This window comes from Otolemur garnettii, unplaced genomic scaffold (assembly GCF_000181295.1).
Source record: "Otolemur garnettii isolate 467f Iridium unplaced genomic scaffold, OtoGar3 scaffold00008, whole genome shotgun sequence".
In the NCBI taxonomy this organism is placed as follows: domain Eukaryota; kingdom Metazoa; phylum Chordata; class Mammalia; order Primates; family Galagidae; genus Otolemur; species Otolemur garnettii.
The window spans coordinates 38,753,136-38,772,644 of record NW_003852403.1 but is presented as its reverse complement, the minus strand read 5'-3'; the positions used below and the strand labels follow the sequence as shown (position 1 = coordinate 38,772,644).

The 19,509-nt window shown below is 37.6% G+C and overlaps 1 protein-coding gene across 8 annotated transcripts in view; it reads right to left on the bottom strand.

Annotated features, from left to right (window-relative positions):
* Nucleotides 1–5,926: 5,926 nt before the first annotated feature.
* The window catches only part of PDE6C (phosphodiesterase 6C), a 53,026-nt gene continuing 39,443 nt past the window's right edge, over nucleotides 5,927–19,509 (bottom strand). For 7 of the 8 annotated variants that reach the window (XM_023509490.1, XM_023509491.1, XM_023509492.1 and 4 more), the window contains 7 exons: nucleotides 13,048–13,148; nucleotides 11,375–11,482; nucleotides 11,222–11,285; nucleotides 8,423–8,497; nucleotides 8,225–8,308; nucleotides 7,688–7,844; nucleotides 5,927–6,242 (listed from right to left, as the gene is read on the bottom strand). In XM_023509490.1, the coding sequence (XP_023365258.1) occupies nucleotides 6,181–6,242; nucleotides 7,688–7,844; nucleotides 8,225–8,308; nucleotides 8,423–8,497; nucleotides 11,222–11,285; nucleotides 11,375–11,482; nucleotides 13,048–13,148 (651 nt within the window). In that variant the 3' untranslated portion in view covers nucleotides 5,927–6,180. The remainder of the gene's footprint in view (nucleotides 6,243–7,687; nucleotides 7,845–8,224; nucleotides 8,309–8,422; nucleotides 8,498–11,221; nucleotides 11,286–11,374; nucleotides 11,483–13,047; nucleotides 13,149–19,509) is intronic. The other variant, XM_023509495.1, reaches the window with a different exon arrangement.

The following is a 19,509-nucleotide window of genomic DNA, read 5'->3' as shown; positions in this document are numbered from 1 at the left end:
ATTGTTGTTTGGTGGGCCCGGGCTGGGGATTCGAACCCGCCACCTGAGGTGTATGTGGCTGGTGCCTTAGCTGCTTGAGCCACAGGCGCTGAGCCAGGAATACTACTTTTAAAAATGCCAGGTCATCAGACTGAAGACAGTCAAATGGGCAAAGATAACAGAATAGAGAAAATTCCCACTGATAATAGTGCCTATGGCAGAGAAAGGCATCCCAAAGAAAACATGGGAACAATATTCATCAGAACTCCTTTACTGAAGTCCCGAGTAGTGTAAGCCAAAAAAAAAAAAGAAGAATTTTTCTGGTACCAATAATAAATTAGGAAAAGAACACAGGGAATGAAATCAACAGTTGGTTAAATAAAGCATATTTCTTTAGTCTAACTATGCTGTTAAAACTTTTATAACTTGATATGAATTTTTTTTTTGGAGACAGAGTTTTACCTTTTTTTTTTTTTTTTGAGACAGAGCCTCAAGCTCTCACCCTGGGCAGAATACTGTGGCGCCACAGCCCACGGCAACCTTCAACTCCTGGGCTCCAGCGTCTGTCCTGCCCCAGCCTCCCAAGCAGCCGGGACCACAGGCCCGCCACAACACCCAGCCATTCCTTGGCTGTAGTTGTCATTGCTGTTTGGCAGGCCCAGGCTGGACTCGAACCTGCCAGCTCCAGTGCATGTCTTCCTCAGAAAGTTTTTTCCCAGGCCAATATCTTCAAGCGTTTTCCCCATACTTTCCTCTAGAATTTTTATTGTTTCATGCCTTTTTTTTGTTTTGTTTTGTTTTGTTTTTTTTGAGACAGAGTCTCAAGCTGTCACCCTTGGTAGAGTGCTGTAGCATCACAGCTCGCAGCAACCTCAAACTCTTGGGCTTAAGTGATTCTCTTGCCTCAGCCTCCCAAGTAGCTGGGACTGCAGTGCCTGGCTATTTTTTGGTTGTAGTTGTCATTGTTGTTTGGCAGCCCTGGACTGGGTTTGAACTGTGAGCTCCAGTGTATGTGGTGGGCGCCCTAGCCACTGAGCTACAGATGGCGAGCCTATTGTTTCTCGTCTTAAATTTAGATCTTTCATTCAGTGAGAATCAATTTTTATTAGTGGTGAGAAGTGCCGGTCCAGTTTCAGTCTTCTGTATGTGGATAACCAGTTCTAGCATCATTTGTTAAATAAGGATTCTTTTTCCCATTGCATGTTTTTGTTAGACTTATCAAAGATTAAGTGATGATACATGGCCGGGTTAATCTCTAGATTCTCTATCCTATTCCATGCTGTTTTGATTACTATAGCCTTGTAATATAACCTGAAATCTGACAACATGATGCCTCCAGATTTGTTTTTATTTCTAAGAACTGTATTTGTCTTTGGGTTTTTTTCTGGTTCCATATGAATTGAAGTACTGTTTTTTCAATATCTTTAAAGTACAATATTAGTGCTTTGATGGGGATTGCATTAAATCTTTGGATTGCTCTGGGTAGTATGGACATTGTAATGATGTTGATTTCTTCCCAGCCATGAGCATGGGATGTTCTTCCATTTATTGACATCTTCTGCTATTTCCTTTCTCAAAATTTCATAATTCTCTTCATAGAGATATTTCATGTCTTTTGTTAGATATATTCCCAGGTATTCATCTTCTTTAGTGTTATTGTAAAAGGAATAGAGTCTTTGATTTTGTTCTCAGCTTGACAGTTGTTGACGTAAATGAAGGCTACTGATTTGTGGGTATTGATTTTTTAAACTGAGACACTGCTGTATTCCTTGGTCTCTTCTAAGAGCTTTGTAGTTGCATCCCTGGGGTTTTCCAGATATAAGATCATGTCGTCTGCGAAAAGTGAGAATTTGACCTCCTCTGCCTCCATTTGGATTCCTTTTATCTCCTTGTCTTGCCTGATTGCGATGGCTAGGACTGCCAATACTATGTTAAATAGCAGTGAAGACTGTGGGCGTCTTTGTCTGGTTCCAGATTTGAGTGAGAATGCTTTCAGTTTTACTCTATTCAATATGATATTGGCTGTGGGTTTGCTGTAGATAGCCTTTATTACAGCAGTCTCAACCTATGGGTTGTGACCCCTTTGGGGGTCAAACAACCCTTACACAGGGATCACCTAAATACAGATACCTGCATATCAGATATTTACATTATGATTCGTAACAGTAGCAAAATTACAGTTATGAAGTAGCAATGAAAATAATTTTATGGCTGGGGGTCACCACAACATGAGGAACTGTATTAAAGGGTCATGGCATTAGGAAGGTTCAGAACCACTGCTCTATCAGCTTAAGGAATGAATGTTCCTTCTAAGCCTATTTTCTGGAGTGTTTTTATCATGAAAGGATGCTAGATATTGGCAGAAGCCTTTTCTGCATCAGTTGAAAGAATCATATGGTCTTTGTTTTTGATTCTGCTTATGTGGTGTATTATGTTTATAAATTTGCATATGTTGAACCAACCTTGTATCTCTGGGATAAAACCCACTTGTCATGGTGTATAACCTTTTTAATGTGTTGTTGTATTTTGTTTGCTAATATCTTGTTGAATATTTTACACATTAATGATAGTGGTCTATAGTTTTCTTTTTCCTGATTTGGGGTTCAGGGTAATATTTGCTTCATAGAATGTGTTGGGAAGGATTCCCTCTTTCTCTGTATTTTAGAAAAGTTTATGCATTATAGAAACTAGTTCCTCTTTGAAGGTTTGACAGAATTCTGGTACGAAACCATCTGGTCCAGGGCTTTTCTTTTTTGGGAGATTTGGTATAATTAATGCTATTTCAGTACTTAATATTGGTCTATTCAAGATTTCTAAATTTTTCTGGTTGAGTTTTGGAAGGTATTGTGCTTCTAGATACCTGTCCATCTCCTCTACATTTTTATATGTCTGGGCATGGAGTTTTTTGTAGTAATTGTTGAGAATCTTTTGTATTTCTGTGGCATCTATTGTTATTTCCCCTTTATCATTTCTGATTGTAGTTATTAGAGATCTTGTTTTTCTGTTTCTGGTTGGTCTAGTCAAGGGTTTATCAATTTTATTAATCTTTTCAAAGAACCAACTTTTTGTTTTGCTGGTCTTCTGAATAATTCTTTTGTTTTCAGTTTCATTTATTTCTGCTCTACTTTTGATTATTTCTTTTCTTCTGCTGGCTTTAGGAGTAGCTTGTTTTTCCTTTTCCAGTTGCTTGAGATGGCTCATTAGGTTGCTGACTTGCTCTCTTTCTGTTTTCTTGATGAAGGCATCTAATGCTATAAATTTCCCTCTAAGACTGCCTTTGCAGTATCCCACAGGTTTTGATAGTTTGTGTCTTCATTATCATTGTGTCCTAGAAATCTAATGATCTCTTTCTTGATCTTGTCTATGACCCAGCTATCATTCAGCTTAAGGTTATTTAGTTTCCATGATTTTATTTGAGTATGAAGATTTCTGTTGCCATTGAATTCATCCTTTATCCCATGATGGTCTGAGAAGATACAGGGGATAATTTCTGTTCTTTTGAATTTATTAAGGTTAGCCTTGTGACCTAAGAGATGATCAATTTTAGAAGATGATCTGTAGGTTGCTGAGAAAAATGTATATTCAGTTTTGTCAGGATAAAATGTTCTATAAATGTCTGTTAAGTCCCTTTGTTATAGGGCCTTGTTTAAGTCCATTATTTCTTTGTGTAGTTTCTGCTTGAAGGATCTGTCCAGCACTAAAGACTCTTTAAAAATAGATTGCAAGTATGTTCTGTGACATCAACCTTGTGCATTAATTTTAATCATTATATAAGATCATAACACTTAATCTATTCATACACAATGGCAGATAATTGGGGGTCATAATTTTAAAGAGCTTTTGAAAAGGCCTCTAAGATGGTGAGTTTAAAAATTAATTCTCCTACATATCTATCTCAGACTTTGCAATAGTGCAGTCAGTAGTGGTTAGCAGACCATTGGTCTGGGGGGTTTGAAGTTTTGATTCTCATACTTGGCTCTTAGGCAAAGTTTACATATTTGGCAGACTTTCGGTGGTGGGACATCTCTACCCTCAGTTCAATTTCCAAGAGGGGAAGTTGTTCAAGGGTCTGATGTTTTAAGGACCAAAATTAATAGTGATCCTAGAAGTGGAGTTTGAAAATTATTTTGAGCAATGGAAACGAGATAGTGCACACATCACTTACCCAAGATAATAACTTTAATAAGCAATACTCATTTGAATAGTTATATGAGACACCCAGTCATTACTCATTTTACCTAGTTGTGCTAACATTTATTCAGAATGTCATTCATTCATATTTACTGAGTGTCTATATTGTGCCAACCACTACTCTAAATGCCAAGATAAAACAGTGAACAAAACAAACTAGGCAAAAATCCTTCCTTACGAACTTTACATTCTAATGTAACAGAAGCAGTCTTATGATTCTGAGTACCTCACTTGTAAAAATATAACAAATAGTAATTTATATCTTGGCTGCTTAAAGTTTATTGTAAAACATATTTGAAGTTCATAGATCTTTGATTAAATTCATTACAATTTAGATCTCTTTTGACAAAAGAACCTGTGGTAAGTATTAGTATATGGTATGACTGTTACTTGTTTTCTGAATTTGTTCATAATTATAAATAAGTAGAGGAAAGAATCTTAGATTTCTCTGATGCCAGACAGACATGTAGTAAAAATAGTTAATTGGTCCTTAGATTCTTTTGACAATTCAGTATTTAGAATGCTTGGTAGATAGGTCTATTAATCATTTTGAAAAAGTAATCTCAGTTGAAGTCATTTCAAACAGCTTTGGATAATGAAGCTCTTATATAGTCAAATCATATCCTTTCTTAATAATGTACAATATTTATTAGCTAATCTAACTTGCATTAGGGTTATCCAGTTAGTATCTTATGAACTGATAATTCTTTCAATGAGAAGAATAATTCTGAGCATTAAAAATTAAAATATTTAAATATTAAAATATTTGTACTTACACATAAAGTAATTGATTTCAGACTCTGAAGGGGGAGCACAGGACAAAGACATTGTTTTAATAAACTGCCAAAAAAATAGGGTGTGTTTCATCAATCCATTGTCAAGGGTTAAAAAGTAGAAGAAAAAGATAAGCATGTCTAATTGAGTAACATTTGATATCCTTTTCCCTTTTTTTATATTGTGTTTACTTTTACATTAAGGCATGTTGATGAGAGATTTTTAATTCAGGAAGTGAGTTGAAATAACAATTATAAATGTTAGGGGCTGAATTGTGTGCACATTCACACCTACCCTACCAATTCATGTATTGAAGTCCTAATCCCCAAATATGGCAGTATTTGGAGATAAAGCCATTGAAGATATAATTAAGATTTAAATGAGACCACATGGGCAAGCCCTAATACAATACTGGTGTCCTTATGAGGGAATATTAGGACACAGATCCACACAGAGCGAAGACCCAGGGAGAACATGCCTGTCTGCACACTAAGTAGAGGGGCCTCTCTAGAGACCAACCATGCCAACTCCTCACCTTGAACTACTAGCCTCCAAAAGTGTTAGAAATTTGTAGTTAAGCCACCCAGTCTGTGGTACTTTGTTTTGTCAGCCTTAACAAATACAAGCAATTAATAACTTTAAAAAAAGAGTTTTGTGACTAGTTTCAGGATTGCACATTCTTTAATTTAAATTGGCACCCAAATGTACCTATTTTTATCTTATTTTGCACTTTAGTTGAACTTTATTTTGCCCTCATGGTTTCAGGCTAGCAATATATATTTTCTTTTCTTTTTTTTTTTTTTTTGAGACAGAGCCTCAAGCTGTCCCCCTGGGTAGAGTGCTGTGGCATCACAGCTCACAGCAACCTCCAACTCCTGGGCTCAAGTGAGTCTCCTGCCTCCGCCTCTCAAGTAGCTGGGACCACAGGCGCCCGCCACAACAGCTGGCTATTTTTTTTTTTTTTTTTTTTTGGTTACAGCCATCATTGTTGTTTGGCGGGCCCGGGCTGGATTCGAACCCACCACCTTAGGTGTATGTGGCTGGCACCTTAGCCACTTGAGCCACAGGCGCTGGGCCAGTATATATTTTCTTGATAGTCACAGGGTGGTTTTCCTGAAGATCCTCTTACTGTACTTGATGGCTTGCTCAATGAAATCTGCTGAAGTTCTTTTGAATGTTTTCTGTTTTGTCTTCAAAAGTAAAATAATATTTGAAATTTAGACCAGTTAGATTGCATTACAACATTAAACATGTTTTGGACTTTTTGTCATCACCACCACCTCCTGAATCTTCAGCAGCTAGTAAAATCAAGAAAAGCAATATTATTACAAGTCAGTGGCTATATAGTGTTTTTATTCTCTCTCATACTAGTATCAGCTTTATAGCCTAAATTAGTAAAAATTCTAAAGATCTGACCATTTTAAGACTTGAATGCATATTCAGAATTGGTCCATTTAAAAAATAGCATCTGAAAAATGGTTAGCCAAGTTAACATCTTAGTTTCTGAAACTATGCAATCTGGGAATCTGAACTTGATGCACAATGCTTGATTTCTGGAAATATAAAATATTTGTAGTCCATATAGAAGGAAAAAAGTTGAGAAGTAAACTCTTATGCAAATAAAGTGTTGATTCAAATCCGGTATACTGGATAGTCAAAGAAAATGGCAAGAGCCAAGTAAAGGACTCAATATTCTCTTCATTGTAAAATTGAGATAAAGGTTAAATTTAATAGTACTAAGCAATGCCTTTTGCCTTTCATTGGCTCAGTAAAATTCACTTTTCTTGTCTTTGTGAAATACAAATTGATCTTAGCACTTTTCCCATGTAAAGCCTCCTAGAGACTTTGAAAGCCTGAAATCCGTAAGCTCAGCCTACAAGGCAATGCGCTATCTGGCAGCAGCCTGCACTACCAGCCTCATCTGGTAATTTGCCCTCCTCACTCTCTAGACGCCACCTACACCAGCTTCAGTTGTACCAAGCTTATTTGCACCTCAAGCCGTTGTGCATATTCTGTTCTTTCCTTTATTCCCTTTCTCCTTTCTGTGGTTAGCCAAAGCTTACTCCCTAAAGACAAAGCATGTGCCCTACATACACACCTGTGCTTTCTCTGAAGTTCACAGTTAGACCATCACCTGTGTATTGATTAGTTAATTATTTTGAGACAAGGTCTCACTCTGTTACCCAGGCCGGAATCCATGGCCTAATCACAGGTCACTGCAGCCTCAAGCTCCTGGGCACAGGTGATCCTTCTGTCTCAGCCTTCCAAGTAGCTGGGATTCCAGGTGTACACCACTACACCTAGATAATTTTTAAAATTTGTTTCGTAGAAATGGGATCTGGCTGTTTTGCCCAGGCTAGTCCTCAAACTTCTGGCTTCAACCAATCTTTCTGCCTTGACCTCCCAAAGTGCTTGGATTATAGTGTGAGCCTCTGTGCCTGGCTGATAGTGATTGTTTAATGTCTAAGGTAACTTCCCCCACCAGATGGTAAGTTCTTAAAGATAAGGATAAGACCACTACTCTGTAACAACTGGACCAGTCAATTCTATCTGGAGTCATACAGAAGATCTTATTTTGGGGGGAAAAACTGAAAACCACTAACCAATTTATTATATCATAAGTACTGGTCTGCACCAGGAAAACTAGTTGTTTGCATTTACTCTCTATGCCTCTGTCGTGTGACATTAAGCTCAGCCTGACTTCTGGCTACTTTGTAGGGAGCAAAACCAGATTCCATCTAACCTTTCTCAATCATGTTTCCTTCTTCCTGCTTCTTTACCTCCTCCTCAAGTGCCTTGATCTTTGCATCATACTCATCGGCAAGAGATTTCCATTCCATCCTGTTATTCTGGAGACCGTTCATCATAGGTGTGATTTCTTTGTGAAACCGTGAGAACTCCTAGAGAGAAGTTGAGGTCAAACTACTGACATCATGCAGGTGATTTTTAGTGTCTTTCATAAGTGGAGGAGGAGCTATAAGGAATTATTAACAACAGAGCTGCTAGCTGAGCTGAACTCAGTGCCTTGGAAGCATGGTTTTGAAAAGATCTGTACTGTTTTTCCTGCCTAACTCAGTCTTCGAATTTGCTCACATCTGAGTTCTCTCGTCTTTTATTCCACCCCTGAATGAGATTAGGAGAAAACCTCAGACTACTTTGGAGTGGCTTTAATGGCTCTAATGGCTGTCCATGTGGGTAACATTTTTATTTTGACTACGGTTTGAAATAAAATTCCTATTCAAATATTTGCATGTTTCATTCAAATAATTTGTTTAGTTACCTTATATACAAAAGTGCAAACGAAGTCAATAAATCCAACTTGAAGTTTAGGTAGTTCATCTTTTTTGTTTCTGTCCATCATAGGCTAGAAAGAGAAATAAATCCTTTTGAGATAGGTTTCTGAGATTTAGTGAACAAAATAGACTGATTTGTACTGATAATTTTCACAGTTAATGCATTTTTATGTCAGGGTCTTTACAATAGGTTGTTGCTGCAGCACTGTTCTCTCCAGATCTCCTTGTTCCCAAAATTCACTTGCAACCAGAAGTGCTACCTGCAAATGAGAAAGGCTCCACTTATTATTAGAGAACTTGCATTTTATTAGTACAAGTGACTTTTGAGGATAGTGTTTATAATGTTTGAGGTGTCATCAAACCATATGCTCTTAGAAGATATCATTTTCAGATTACAATGATAGGGGAAAGGGGAAGTTTTTATTTCTACTTCAATGTTCAAGACTTTTTCTGAGAGACTCTATCTCCTATTTGCAATTGCTACCACATCTCACCAAGAAGGAAGAGAAGAGGGAAGATATTTAATTCTATTAAAAGTGCTTCAAGCTCTAACACGTCCAGAATTCTCTTCTGCCTTGCTTGTTAGCATCTAGCATACATCCCTGTATGTACTTACACACATGCAGAAAGTAGTCTATTACTTACTTGACTACAGTATGAGGATATTCAAGGGTTAATTTTATCATTAAAAAACCCCCAATCTGTCAAGCTCTTGCTTGGAGCTAGGAATTTGAGAAAACTACAGAGCACCTGCCTTGCATTGGCATGAGCCACATTTGCCAAGAGGATCAAGAGGAGGATTTTCTTTAAAATTCTCACAGACTAGTGAAGACAGTCACGTAAACAATGTGGCGAGTGCTGTAATAACTGTAAGTGCTGTGGACCAAGGAGAAGGGAGTAAAGTCTCATGAAGGAGGGAGGTAACATTGATGCTGTGTCATCAAGAATAAAGAGGAGTTTGCCAGGTAAAGAAGAGGGGAAGATGATGTGCAGAGACAGAATTGACTATCCAGAACTTACATGAGTAGGAGCTTAGGACAGAAGGTGGTGACATGGGACGAAGCAGTGGGGAATGATCCTGGGAGTATGAGTTAAGGATAGGCAGTGACAGGCCATTAAACTTTGCTGAAAGCTTGAACTTGATTTCCTAGGTTGTGGTTTCTATTCCTGGAGCCTCAGCTTCCTCTGCAGTGCCCAGGGGTCCTAGTGGTGGAGGCCAAGAGAGATCAAAGCTGAAATAGCTTTGCTTCTCTCTCTTTTATAAAGTGATCTTTGCACAAGTTTTATGCAGGAAAAAAAGTGGACTTTAAAATTTAAAAAAAGTTTGGAAACCTCTAGTGATGGAGAATTTAGAAGACTTTTAAGCTATGGAGTGGCTGAGTACAGCTCTGTTTATAAACAATCCTCTTAGTAATTCAGAGAGAGGGTCAGTTAGGAAGCTGCCACCGTAGTTCTAACAATTCCGGATAAACGGATTAACTGAGGCAGTAGGAAGGTGGTAGAAATCATCTGACATGGGTGAGATAAGCTCAAGCAAGACCCCGTGTTTCTAGCTTGGGTGACTGAAGAATAGGAGGAAGAGCAGTGTGTCAAAGAGGAAGGAGAGGGAGAAAGGGCTTGGTTTGAGACTGATGGTGATGGAATTGAGGACACTCTGCCCCTCACACACCACCTCCCCCCCGCCCCCGTTGCTAAGTATTTTAAGCTGAAGGAATTTGAGAAAACTACAGAAGCAGGACGGTCACTCTCAGTTTTCCCCCAACCTTTTTTCCCTGGCACTGACCGTAAGACCCTCACTCAGATGTGTCCTCTCTATACCCAAAGGAAAGGAGAATCTGAACGAACAGGCCTTGTCACATCCTCCTAGTATGTTGCTACTAGATCATGCCCTCTTTGTTCAATTCTCTTTCTCCATGAATATCCACTTCTTCATCAAACCCAGCATAAAAGTACACAAGTTTATTCCCTACAGTCTTCATTTCCTTTCAAAGGCTCCCATGTCACATAGAATTTAGATAAACTATATGCTTTTTTTTTTTTTGGTAATCTATCTCAGCCATGAACCCAGGATAGATGAGGAAGAAATATTTTTCCTCCCCTACAATGGGTTCCAATTATTATATCTTTATAGACACAGTGCACATTTCTGGTTGAACCCTCTTAATTCTGACCTCTTTTGCTTAGGGTTTTCTCTAGAAGTTATTTTTCTTCCTTTTTTTTTTTTGCTTATAAAATTAGATTTATTTGATTCCTGACCCCCTACTTCTAGGTAGATCAAGGGAGATTGAGAAGGTTGTAAAGAATGATGCTTATCACCATGAGAACCATGTGGGGCTGCAACAGAGAGCCCCCCATGGAGGAGGTGCTGCCAGATGTGCTTTCCCCTCTTGCCTCCTTCCTACAGGGACAAGGGCCTGTCCAGCTCTGCCCTGATCTCTAGAAGTTATTGAAGGAAAAGGAGAAGGGTCTTTCACCCAGTTAGTAAAAAAGCAAGTGGTAAACTACTGCCTTCCTACTCTTACTCCCCATGGTGGGTGAGAATGTCCGTGGAAGGCAACCTTCAACATGAACTCACTGTCAGCCCTTTCTTAGGACTGACAACACACTGAAGGAGAGACTGCAGGACCCAAACCACACTTGCTTAGAGGAAAACAGCAATGATTTACCTGGATCTCTCTCTAACTAATATTCTCTATTTAAAAACTCAGACATTGATTGAATAATATTATATAATTATTTTTACAGCCTGTTCAATGATAAGAAATCCTTAAGAATCCATTTTCTGTTTCAAAGTTTCTTCTGTTTTCTTTATTCAAGAGAAGTCTCTTGAACAGGGGGCCTAATCAAGGGACCTGTTGTCTCACTGATGTTTGTGATTTGTCAGAATCGAATTCTGAGGTTGCCAGGGATCTTTACCTGGACTCTACATGGGACCTAGACAGCACCTGAAAGGGTGACAGAAAAGAAAACAGAAGTGGACTCGCCTGACTTTGTACTTCCCAGGGCTTGGTTATAGCGGACAAGTCACATGCAGTCATCATCATTGCCCTTAGGAAGGAAACAAATATTTTTAAAACAGAAAGAAAGACAAAATAAGTTGCTTTTGCCAAGAAAGAAAGAAAGTTTTGACTACCTACATGATGATCTCTTTTTTGGTTGGATCGATGGTTACATATTTGATGGCCTGCTCTTCAGTTTCCATTTGTTCACAGGCATCAACAATTTTTTGAAACATGGTTCTCTTCCTAGAAAAGATACAGAGGTGCAACAATTTCAAGCGTACAAAAGCAGAGGAAAAGTATAAATACATGCTTCTCAGATTTCATGTTCCCACTTTGCATGGAGATGTCCACATTGCAGAGTCTACAGGGCTGCTAATGAGAACAGAGAGTGGCTATGGAATTTTAGCATAGGAAGGGCTGAAGATGGAAAAAGCACAAACCATGGCAGGGGTCAGGGGGTGGGGAACAAAATGTAAATACATTAAGACCAAAGTCATAATACATTTGAGAAAAGGGACCATACATAAACAGAGGCTGTGATAAGATATAACAACACATAAAACTAACAAAAAATTAGAACCCAAAACATACAGCATAAAATTAAAGACATGTAAACACTACGGTATTTCCATCATACATTACAGAAATTCTCATCTATTACAAGGGCACACAATGTCGCATTGCAGGCAATGATGAAAAATTAGAAATGAACTAAACATTCATGAATAGAGGAATAGGTAAGTTAGATATACATATATATATATGTACATATATTCTTTAGCTAAGAAACATGATTAGAATGCCATTTATCATCAATGATAAATCTTTAAACCAATGCTGCATGAATAAAACAAGTTGTAGGAAGGTATGTACAGATGGTATGATGCCATTTATGGAAAATTTTAGAACACGCTTTACCATATAAAAACACAGATGGAAAACATGAATACATATGAACATCATATGTGGATCTTTTAAGGGCAAAGGGAAAGGATTTTCATGGCAGAGAAGGGGTGGGATGCCTTGATTGCATGGCTAATATTTTTCTCCTTAAAAAACAAAATCTGAGGCAAATGTGGCAAAATTTAGCATGTGTTAAATCTTGGCTATGGATATTTGGATATTGATTATTATTCTAAGTATTTGTCTTCAGATTTGAACTATTTGATAATTAAATTTTTAACTAAGAAGAATCAGAAAGGGATAATTTGACAACCCAAGTTGATCCTGTAACTAGTTTATTTTTACCAAACAACTTTGTGACTCACTTACAAAAGAAAACATGAAGATTCTCAAGAGTATCTGGTCTCCATGGCAATATTACTATTGTAAATAGGCTGTCATTCTACTACGATAACTTCAGTCCATAAGTCTGGGTAATGTCTGTCAGGATCATCAAAACTGATCAGCTACTCTGATGGGATCAAATTTCTGAGCTGCAAACAGATTCTGCACCATGATGAATTCACCAGGACAAAGACCTACCTTGTGAGGTCTCTTGGTAACTTTTCTGGCAATGCACAAACTTGACTGCCTATTCTTCAAATCAACCTTCTTTACATAATAAACTGCTTAACATTAGGAGTTTACACTTAAAAACTATAATTCAAGATGTCTAGTAAATTCACTGTCAGGCATGTATCTTGAGGGTATTAACTAATAATCCAAAAGAGTGGATGGATGCTGGCAGGTGCGCACGCACATGTGTGAATAAATTCCATTCAACTTTAATGCAGATTGTAACTACAGGCAATCTATGCAGGCAGAGTATAAGACAGGCACTCTGTTGTGTGGAGTGATATACTTACTTGAAATATAAAGCCAGGTCAGTTGCTATTATCGCAACCTCAAACAAATGAATAACTGTTTCAAACTGCCGCTTATTTAGGTTCTGAAAGATGTTTAAACTCTGTAAGATGAAAATTCACAATAGGGAACAATCACTATTTTATACTTTGGTTGAACAAAACAAACTATGCTTAACAAGAAGAAAATCTAGGTCCTCCAACACTTTTTTCTTGCTTTCAGTTGTTTTTTTTTTTTTTATATTAGTTCTTTACCTTTCTGCAGTATAATTTAGAAGCAGTTATTTTCACAGTTCTACAAAATCTATATTAAAGATCTTGTATTTGAGTGAATTTTGTGGCTCTCAGTCCTTAGGTCAGTTTTTTTTTTCTTTGAGACAGAGCCTCAAGCTGTCTTCCTGGGTAGAGTGCTGTAGCATCACAGCTCACAGCAACCTCCAACTCCTGGGCTCAAGTGAGTCTCCTGCCTCAGCCTCCCAAGTAGCTGGGACCACAGGTGCCCACCACAATGCCTGGCTATTTTTCGGTTGCAGCTGTCATTGTTGTTTTGGCGGCCTGGGCTGGATTCGAACCTGCCACCTTAGGTGTATGTGGCTGGCACCTTAGCCACTTGAGCCACAGGCACCAAGCCTGCTTTCAGTTTTTGTCATGTGCACTAATTGCACCCCTCTACTATACTTTGAGTAAAATAATTTAATTAAAACTATAGAAATAGATACCATTGGCAAATATTTATGTAATCAATGGTTAAGTTTTGGGGAGTAAATAAGTGTTTTCTTCCAGGACTATTAAAACATAGCAATAGATTTAAAAATCGCTTTTATGAATTAAAGAGTTTTAATAAAGACTTTGTGGGAGATGTCCAATTGTTAGACAAGTGATATTATCTACCACGTCATTCTTAGAGTGATAGGAAACTCTTAGTCTTTCAGAAAGTACAAGTTATCCTAGTATCCATAAATGTAGGAAAAGGTAATGAAATCCTTTTCTTGCAATTGAAAATGTTTTCTTGCAATTATATTTTACAAAGACTTAATTAGACCTTTCTTCAAAGAGTACCTCATTAATCTCTTCACATATGAATCAGCTTCATTTCATAGTGTTCTAGAAAACAAGGGTATCAAGGTAGGGCTGCTTTTTTAAAGCCTCAATACCCCAAGCAGACCTTTTTAGTAATACTGGCCAAAGGACAGATATTCATATTTAGTTTTGCCAAATGAAATTAAATGCATTTGGCCTTATAAAATGCAGAAAAATTTCCCTAGAAAGAAAGAGGAGATAGCCCATTAACCTAGATAGAGACAAAGAGAAAGTAATGTAGAAAAGAATACTGGACTGAGAATCTCCTCACAACAAACCATAGCACAGAGAGGTTAAATAACTTGCTCAAAGTCAAACAGCTAGCGCGTGATGCAGCTGGTATCTAAACAAATGCAGCACAGCTGCAGATTCTGTGCTCTGAATCTCTGCACAGCACTGCCTCTCAGCAAGGAACTCATGTTCAGTTCCTGGCTTCCCCACTTTGGTAGTTAGACAATCCTAGACACGTAAGAAACACAGTTGGCAGAGTCCTTTCTGATTCACCTGTGTCAGTTTCACCTTGCTTAGCTTATCCATGTTGCTGGGAGGGCATCATTTGTTCTTTTACATTCATGGATTTTACATTTCTTGATTTTTGTGTATCTCAAAACTGTCATAATGACCAACTTTGTTTTCTCAAATGGGGATGATAACAGCTGCCCTGCCTAACTACCTAACACTTGGTCTATGTTCAAAAGATATTTGTGGAGTGTTGACTCAGATAAAATAATAGCTGGGAATGCATTTAAAAATTGCAAATTGCTATAAAATTTATTGTTATGTTCATTATTATTGTTATGTAAAGTTTGAGGCTGGCTGCAGGTTAAAATAGAAAGGCAAACCTAAGACCAAATGTAACTCTCAGGAGAGTTCATTTCAGGAGATTAAAATCCTAGAAATCAATAATTGGAAAAGAACTCAAGTTTTAGACACCCTACCACACCTTATATGAACCTTCACTTAAGTTGTCTTTTTATAACATCCTCTAGGACAAGAAAAATGGCACTTTATAAAGCACATGTAAGTAAGAAAACAAAATGATCCATTTTGTTAAAATACTGAGTTCATCATAGCAACTAAAGTTAACCTTTTTTAATTGATAGAATGAAGCAATAGCTGTTGAGCACTCCGAATAACAATAAACAAAAATAAAGGTGATCTGGATCTAAATGAATTTCTTAGGACATTTTGCAGAAGCCTGTTGGTATCGATCCAGAATCCCTGAACCAAATCTTCTAGATACAAGTTATTTCCCATCTGGTCAGGATTGGCCAGGGAGGAGAAAAGTTAAGTGGGACATGTGTCATTTTAATCCCGCTTAACCTGCCTCTGACTTCGGTACAATGGCCTTCCCTTTCTGCTGGTAGGGATCCAGTGGCATACTGACATCAAAGAATCATTGCCTTTCTTTACTCACTGAATGAACATCGCTATGTTCCCAAAGTAACATGTATTAAATGCAATTTGGACGTATTCTTTGCGGACTCAATAATATTTAAAACAAAGCCAAGCTTAATTGCTATACAAAGAAAAAATGTAAGGAGGGAGCTGGTAATATCTGAGATTGCCTTCAACTTTTAGATGAATTCATGGTTATAGCACATGAAATCATTTTTTAAAGCTCCAAACACACTGCTGAATTCAAGGAAATACCTCTTAGGACAGATACTTCCTGGTATATACCAAGTGTCAAACTGTATAAATCAATATTTATCACACACCAGTTATTTTAGTGCATGTTAATTTGTCAACCTTGACATCTGTTGCTATTTGATAGCACATATGCATGTGAAAGAAAAAGCTATATAAAAAGAGATATAGAGAAATAAATCTGACTAATACTATTGTACTCAATTTGTCATACATTTTTCCTATCCAAAATAATAAAACAGCTGTATTGAAATTGACAGATGATCAAAAGTTCTTTTACTTTACAAAATGGAAAATCAAAATAATTAAGAAAAAGAGTTTATATTCAAGTTTTCCATACTGCTTCCATTATATATGGTTTGACATACTTGAATTTTATTTATTATTATTATTATTTTTGAGACACAGTTTCACTTTGTCACCATTGGAGGAATGCCATGGCATCACAGCTCATAACAACCTCAAACTCCTGGGCTCAATTGATTCTCTTGCCTCAGCCTCCCGAGTAGCTGGTACAACAGGCACCCACCACCCACCTGGCTAGTTTTAGAGATGGGGTCTTGCTCTTGCTCTGGCTGGTCTTGAACCTGTAAGCTCAGGCAATACATCGCCTCAGCCTCCCAGAGTGCTGGGATTACAGGTGTGAGCCATCGTGCTCAGCCTCTGAGTTTTATTTGTCTTTCTCTTTGCATTCATTTTTACTTTCATCTAAAAACATGCACAAATCTCTGAGTTTAAAACTCTTTTTTTTTTTTTTTTTTGAGACAGAGCCTCACTCTGTCACTCATACTTGCAGTGGGCTCAGCCTACCTTGCAACCTCAAACTCTTAGGCTCAAGCAATCTTCCTGCCTCAGCTTCCCAAGTAGCTGGGACTATATGAGCCTGCTACAACACCTGGCTAATTTTTCTGTTTTTAATAGAGACTGGATCTTGCTCTTGCTTAGACTGGTCTTAAACTTCTGAGCTCATGGAATCCTCCCACCTCAGCCTCCCAGAGTGCTAGGATTACAGTCGTGATTCACCATGCCTGTAACTCAAAACTCTAAGTTTTTATATTCTCTTTTTTTCCTAACTGAGGTTCTTAAAAAACTTCTAATTTGTTTCTTCTTAAGTTATGCATACAGAATCATATTTTTAAAATCCTAGTTCTGTTTCTGTATTGGTTACTGAAAGAGCTATTGATTAGATTTGTGGCCCATGTCTGATAAATGTTTATGTGTTATTACATGTACTTTGGATATGTATGGCTTTTACATGCTCTATCTCATTTTTCTTATTTCTCCATTAGCCCTCATTTTATTTTTCTTTAATGTTACATGTATTTTTGGAAGCTCCATTAAATCTTTTTTGGAACAAAGTGGGGCTTAAACATACACATGCACTCTCAATTGGTTTGTTTTTTCTTTTTTTTTTAGTTTGTTTAGTAACTAAAACCAGACCCAGTGATCCTTTAATTAGAGCAATAGGTCCCCGGAAGTGAACAGCACAGAGGAGAAACAAGGATATCCCCTCAAGGCTTAGTTTGATGCCACTCAAACAGCAGAGGAAGAGCTGATGAAGAATCTATGCTGATGTGCATTTGTATTAACTCCAGCTTCTCAGTCTCCTGGGCAGAAGAGAAGGCCATGAGAATTGAAGGAGGGAAGGCAGACAGCAATGGCCCGATCCCAATACAGAGAGCCTGGGGAGGCAAAATCAGAGGTGTGTCCCCAGACAAAAGAGATAAAGTGAGTAGAGCATTGGAGACAACAAATTGGAAACAGATTTCCCCAGCTCATTCCTGCTCTACCCCCACAGTATTCTTCAGCAGACAGGGGCTCCATTCAAAGATGAGTAATCTTCAAAAGCCTAAGACCTCTGTGTAAATAGACCACAAGGACACAAAATAACCTGTAGACTCAGTGCAGTTCTAACCAAAATACCAACAAGTTTGTGTTTGTCCATAAATTGACAAACTGATTCTAAAAGTCACATATGCATAGAAACGCAAAGGGTTGATATGTATTGGATTCATTTACTTGGTGGAAGTTGAATTAAGAATAAACAGTAGTGGAAATTATAGAGCAAAATGTAAATTTAATAAATATCGGTAATGATAATAGGTAGATTATAAAACAGATGGAGATGGGAAAGTATGAATAAATTGCTTCACATTTAATAGCAGGAGATTAGATACTGTAAAGTTAACACATTAATTTCAAGATGTCAAACATTTAAATGCTCAGCTATAGTTTTTCCTAATTTTTCATAGTTGTTTGCCCTTCATTTTAGAGGGCTCATTAAACCTCTTGTAATAAGGACACCATTATGTATTCTGCAATTCCCTCCATTTCAGAAATGTGCCTTTTGCTAAATTTAAATAAAATTAAATTTAATACCTTTTATTTAAGATAAGTGGAATTCTGCTCAGCAGTGAAAAGGAAGGAATCATTGAAAGACACAGCAATATGGAAAAAATCTCAAAATTATTTTTTGTCATAAAAGGAGGGAGCACAAAAGATTACTTATTATGGGATTGTATCTATATAAATTATAAAAAATGCAAACTAATCCATAGCTACTGAAAATATTTTCATGGTTGCCTAGGGCTGGGCTGGGTGTGAGCCATTCTTAGGATGGTAGAAATGTTGTTTCTTGATTGTGGTGGTGGTTTCCCGGGTATATAAAACGGCAAAAACACACAGAATTGAATACGCTAACATATAGTATACTTTTCAATGATGATTAAAAAGTATAACTCTGACTTACACAAATGGGTTGGGTAGTGTAATCTCATTTTTCAAAAATTATTTCTCTCCATGCTGCCTGTGTGGATTCACAGGGTGACTGCAAGGAAGTTCATCAAATGTTAATGAAACACCTCTTTAATATTTCTAGGTGGGAGGATTTAAAATGATTTTTTTAAAGATATTTTTCTCTGAAATTGTCCCTATTGTTTGATTTTCTGTAGTGGGCATACGTAATTGTTATAAAAACTATTTAATATGAAGTCATTAATTTATAAAATATACATGAGTATGTAACCGTCCATTTGTTTTCCTGAGCATTGTGCTGAAAACATGACGTAGAAACAAGTGCCCCAGAAGAGGACAGAGACCTGAGTCCCAGCCCTGATCCAGCTGGCCCCAGCTGCTTTCACTTGCTCACACAAAGAGTCTATTTTTGTTCTCCCGTGACTATTAAAATGGCTATAAAATATGAATTCTGTGTAGCACACCCAAACAGGTAGGAATGGCTTTACTTCACTCTGATTGGGGCTCCCGGGCAGGTTGAGGCCAGAGAAAGCACAGGCCGTTCTAATCTTCAGTGCTGCAGCTGTGACACCCACAAGAGAACTGCCAGCACGTTCTGCCTCGCTGGTGGCTGCACACAGGGATTTCATTTCTTGTTCACTACTTCTTTGTATAAATGAGGCAAGCTGATAGGGTTGGTATGAAAAAGTATAAATAAAATTTTCATATACTTTGCAAAAAGACGTTCTGATTGCTAACGGTGTTCTATTATTTATACTAAGCAATTTATTTTGCCATTTTCTACAATATATTCTAGTATTAAAATGTATACTCCTACACAGTTGACTAACTAGGTTTCTGCCTATTCGTTCAGGTTAAACGGCCAATTTCTGTTTGGTTTAGAATACAGGCAGTTGGCTCGGTGGCTGTGGCTCAAGTGGCTAAGGTGCCAGCCATATACACCTAAGGTGGTGAGTTCGAATCCAGCCCGGGCCCACCAAA